The sequence below is a fragment of the Nematolebias whitei genome, chromosome 22 (assembly GCF_014905685.2).
Source record: "Nematolebias whitei isolate Nwh7 chromosome 22, NemWhi1, whole genome shotgun sequence".
In the NCBI taxonomy this organism is placed as follows: domain Eukaryota; kingdom Metazoa; phylum Chordata; class Actinopteri; order Cyprinodontiformes; family Rivulidae; genus Nematolebias; species Nematolebias whitei.
The window spans coordinates 263930-267951 of NC_056519.1; the positions used below are offsets into that span (position 1 = coordinate 263930).

At 43.0% G+C, this 4022-nt stretch overlaps 1 protein-coding gene across 1 annotated transcript in view; it reads left to right on the top strand.

The window, feature by feature from the left end:
• Nucleotides 1–3179: 3179 nt before the first annotated feature.
• b2m (beta-2-microglobulin) overlaps nt 3180–4022 on the top strand; it is a 5485-nt gene continuing 4642 nt past the window's right edge. Inside the window, exon 1 of the mRNA XM_037695895.1 lies at nt 3180–3332. Coding sequence (XP_037551823.1) covers nt 3266–3332 — 67 coding nt within the window. The 5' untranslated portion in view covers nt 3180–3265. The remainder of the gene's footprint in view (nt 3333–4022) is intronic.

Here is a 4022-nt window from a genome sequence, read left to right on the forward strand (position 1 = left end):
TTTGTTTTGTTTTTTTTTTGAATGTCCAGAGGACCAGACTTAACTTTTTTAGATTTTTCTACCTGGATTATTGAGCATGCATCAGGATGTTCAAAATAAAAGTTTTATTAGCCAGCGATCTGGCATTTATCAGGGCCATCCTCGTAGAATCCACCACAGGAGGAGATGATTGCAGTGTCCAGTCCAGCGGCCTCAGATTTGCAGAGATAGATGCGCGCCTCCGGCAGGAAACCCAGCCGTGCACGGGCCCAATGTGATGATGGGACCCCGACAGCGGGACCAGACAGCGCGCCACAGGATCTGTACAGGAGCGGAGGTGGAAACGCTCACCATCAGCTGGAGAGGATGATTCAGAGGCAGCAAGCAGGGCTTTAAGCTTCACCAGCCGGCCAGCGCGTTTTCCACGGCGTCTGGAGCGACGTCTCCGGGGAGGCAGGTGCGCGCCTCGCTGCAGGTACGCAGGCACGTCCGCCAGAAGCGGGGGGGTCCAGAGTTACGCTCATATTGATCAAAATAAGCGACGTTGGTGGCACAAAGTCGAAGATCCAAAAGTTGTTGTCGTTCATACACCAGCAGAGTGTTGATGTCACAGATGAGAAATTAAAAAAAACACCAAAAATATGAACACCATCAGGTGGATTGCACGCCATGTACACAGGCGCCGTCTTACTGGAAGTCAGGGTAGAAGCTGTTCCTCAGTCTAGTGGTTCTACACTTAATGCTCCTCAACCTCCTTCTTGAGGGGAGCGGGGCAAAAAGTGTGTGTGCTGGGTGAGTGTGGTCCTTCATGATGCAGGTGGCCCTCTTCCTGCATCTGGAGGTGTAGATGTCTGTGATGGTGGGGAGACTGACTCCAACATCTTCTGTGCAGCCTTCACCACTCTCTGCAAAGCTTTTCTTTCTGCAGCTGTGCAGCCTCCATGCCACACGTTGATGCTCGAGCACAGGATGCTCTCCACTGCACACCTGTGTGTGTGTGTGTGTGTGTGTGTGTGTGTGTGTGTGTCAGAGTCAGAGATTCTTTATTGTCATTCGCACCTCATGTGGTACATGTGGTGGAGCGAAGTTATGTTCACAGGGTCCCAGTTACATCCAACAATAAAATATATAAGAAAAACAGTAATGACATCTAAGAGGTTTATAATCCAAAGTGGGCCACTCTGAGGCATGAAACTCCAGGGCTGAAAATGAGGACCACTACAGCCCTGAGCAGAACCCCTATCATAAATCTAAACATCTTCAGTGTCTTCCTGAGACTGGACTGAGAGACACATCAGCTGTCAAACTCCCCACGAATCTCTGATGTACACTGCAGCGTGAGTCTCAGCTGGACAAGAGGCTTCTCCAAGGACCCTGTCGTTTTGTTGAAAAGATTTTGTCGATTGCGTTGAAAATCCAGCTCACCAGATCCATAATAGTGTTTTATTTTGGGAGATGTGTACCAGGAGCTCCAAGACACACACACACAGCAGAAGCAGGAGGAAAAGGAAAACGGGGAGGGAGAGCAGAAACGTCCATCTTGAGCAAGAGCTAGAGGAGAAAGACCGCCAACTCCAAAAAGCAGAAATCCTGTTATCATAAATCGAATTACCGTATGTACGTGTCTTCTACATCCTCGACTCAATACTGATGGACACGATCTTCCACTGCTCCCAGGAATCCATTGTGTATCCAGCTGCAAGTGTCTCGTTTGGGCAAGAGGGCTTTCCTTCACTCTGTCTTCTCATCGAGAAAATGTTATCAGTTGCATTGAAAGACCAGCTGACCAGATCAATAATTTACAATTTGGAGGATATGTAGTGAGAGGCTCCGATAGGAATCACAAGACAAAGATCAAAGCAGGAGGGAGGCAGGAGAGAAAGTGTCCGTCCTCCTCGAGAGCAAGCAGGAACAGATATTAAGAATTAATATTACTTAATGAATATTCATAAGTCACAGTTTTTCAGATATCTGCAGTTGAGGAGAGGACCTGAGATCTGATGAGGTAAAAGATCAGACCAAGACCATAAACTTCAGGTTCATTTTAAAACGGATACATAGGATGTAATTTTTCCACAATCATCTTCTACAATATTCACAAAACTTTTCCCATAGAAATATGCAGATTTTCTATAAAACATTTTCTAAAATGAGCATTTGCAGATGGTAAATGGACTGTACTTCTATAGCACCTTTTATCTGATCAAGACTCTTTACAACAATCTGTGCCTCATTTACCCCTTCATACAGCTCTATACTAGATCTGTACAAAAATAACTGAACAAATGATTCTAAAGAGACTAATCGGAGACATTCAGACACCGAAGGGACAGGCATCAGAGGCAACGAGGGGTTCAGTGTCTTGCCCAGGGACACTTCAGCATGTGACTGCTGCTGGATTCGAACCCCCAACTCTTGCATTGGAGGACGACTGCTCTAACCACTCAGCCGCCCACGCCCATATCTCTGTCTTCTTAGGCATATTTTAGCTTTCATCTACTATTTTATTATGATCATCCTGCTCATTTTAGCTTTTAGTTACCGCTCTGCTACATTTAGTTATTGCTCAGCCTTTTAGTTCTCAGCATTCATACATTTAAATTAATTAATTAATTAATTAACGTATACATTTGAATATGTTTTTAGTTGCATGTAGTTTAGGAGCATGGAAGTCCAGATTGAGATAATCCAAGGTCTGCCACAGGCCCGTGAGCCTTCATTTGGTCTTTTGTGGTTTTGAATTGTGTAGTATTTACGTTCTCTCCTGATTTCTTGCGTTTACAAAGAGCTGTATTATTTTAAAGCAAGTGGCCACTAACTAATAAGAGAATGGTCTTAAAGTTGATCAAAAATTAGAAGGCCATTTTAAATTGCACATTTCCAAATAAACACACAATTATTGCTTTCATTCCAAGTTTAAAAGACTTTTTAAATGTTTTAATTTTGGTTTCTTTAAAAATTGGAAAAAAAAAAAGACCATGACAGAAATGCCATTGTTCTAAAACCTTTACCTGCATTTACAAGTTCACAATTAGAGACAAAAGATGAATCTACAAGAGAGCAAACGTATTCGGTCATTTTCTACCTGGTAACAGCTCAATCTGCCAACTGATTGGACAGAGTTCTGTGGTGGGCGGTCCTTGTGCTCGTCATTAGGTGATCTGCCAACTGATTGGACAGAGTTCTGTGGTGGGCGGTCCTTGTGCTCGTCATTAGTGTGATCTTGGGAAGTTTCACTTTAGTTTTAGAGCTGGAGAGGAATCGTCTGTTGGACTGAAAGAGTTTCATGATGAAGGTCGCTCTGGTGTTCGCAGCTCTGGCTGCTCTCTGCTGCTCTGTCCACTGCAAAATCTGTAAGTAGAAGATATTTCTGTTGTAATAAAGATCCAAACTGTTCCTCGTCCAATAGGACTTCTTGATTTCTACTCACTTAGCTGTTGGATAAGTATCAGAGTTAGGAGTTCGTCTAATTATAATTAGGAGTTGGTATTTTATTTGTGACTGATCAAAGGAAACTTTATGCATTAGTTTAATGTTAGCATTAGCTACGGACAAAAACTGTGATTATCTGTGTCTAAAGTTTATGCAGGTAATTCAACCAAAACTTAGTGTCTCACACACACACACACACACACACACACACACACACACACACACACACACACACACACACACACACACACAGTGTGTGAAACAAAAGGACTGGTTTAAAATCTGTCCTGAGAAACATAAATCTTTCAGTTATTATTAAAAATAACCTTTGATTTGTGCGCAGTCATGAACTCTGGATTCCCCTCCTCACTCTTTTACTTTCATTTTCTCCTTCACTTCAAACTTTCTTCTTCACTTCAAACTTTCTTCTTCACTTCAAACTTTCTTCTTCACTGTTGGACTCAGTCAGAAGTTCTGATGATTCTGAATCTGAGGCTCCGCAGCATCGCATGTAAAACTGAAATACAACACATGAACAATAACTAATCAACTCAAAGTTAGAGACTGACGAGCTCATGGCTAGTCAGAGTACAGGAAGGACCAAAGTAGAA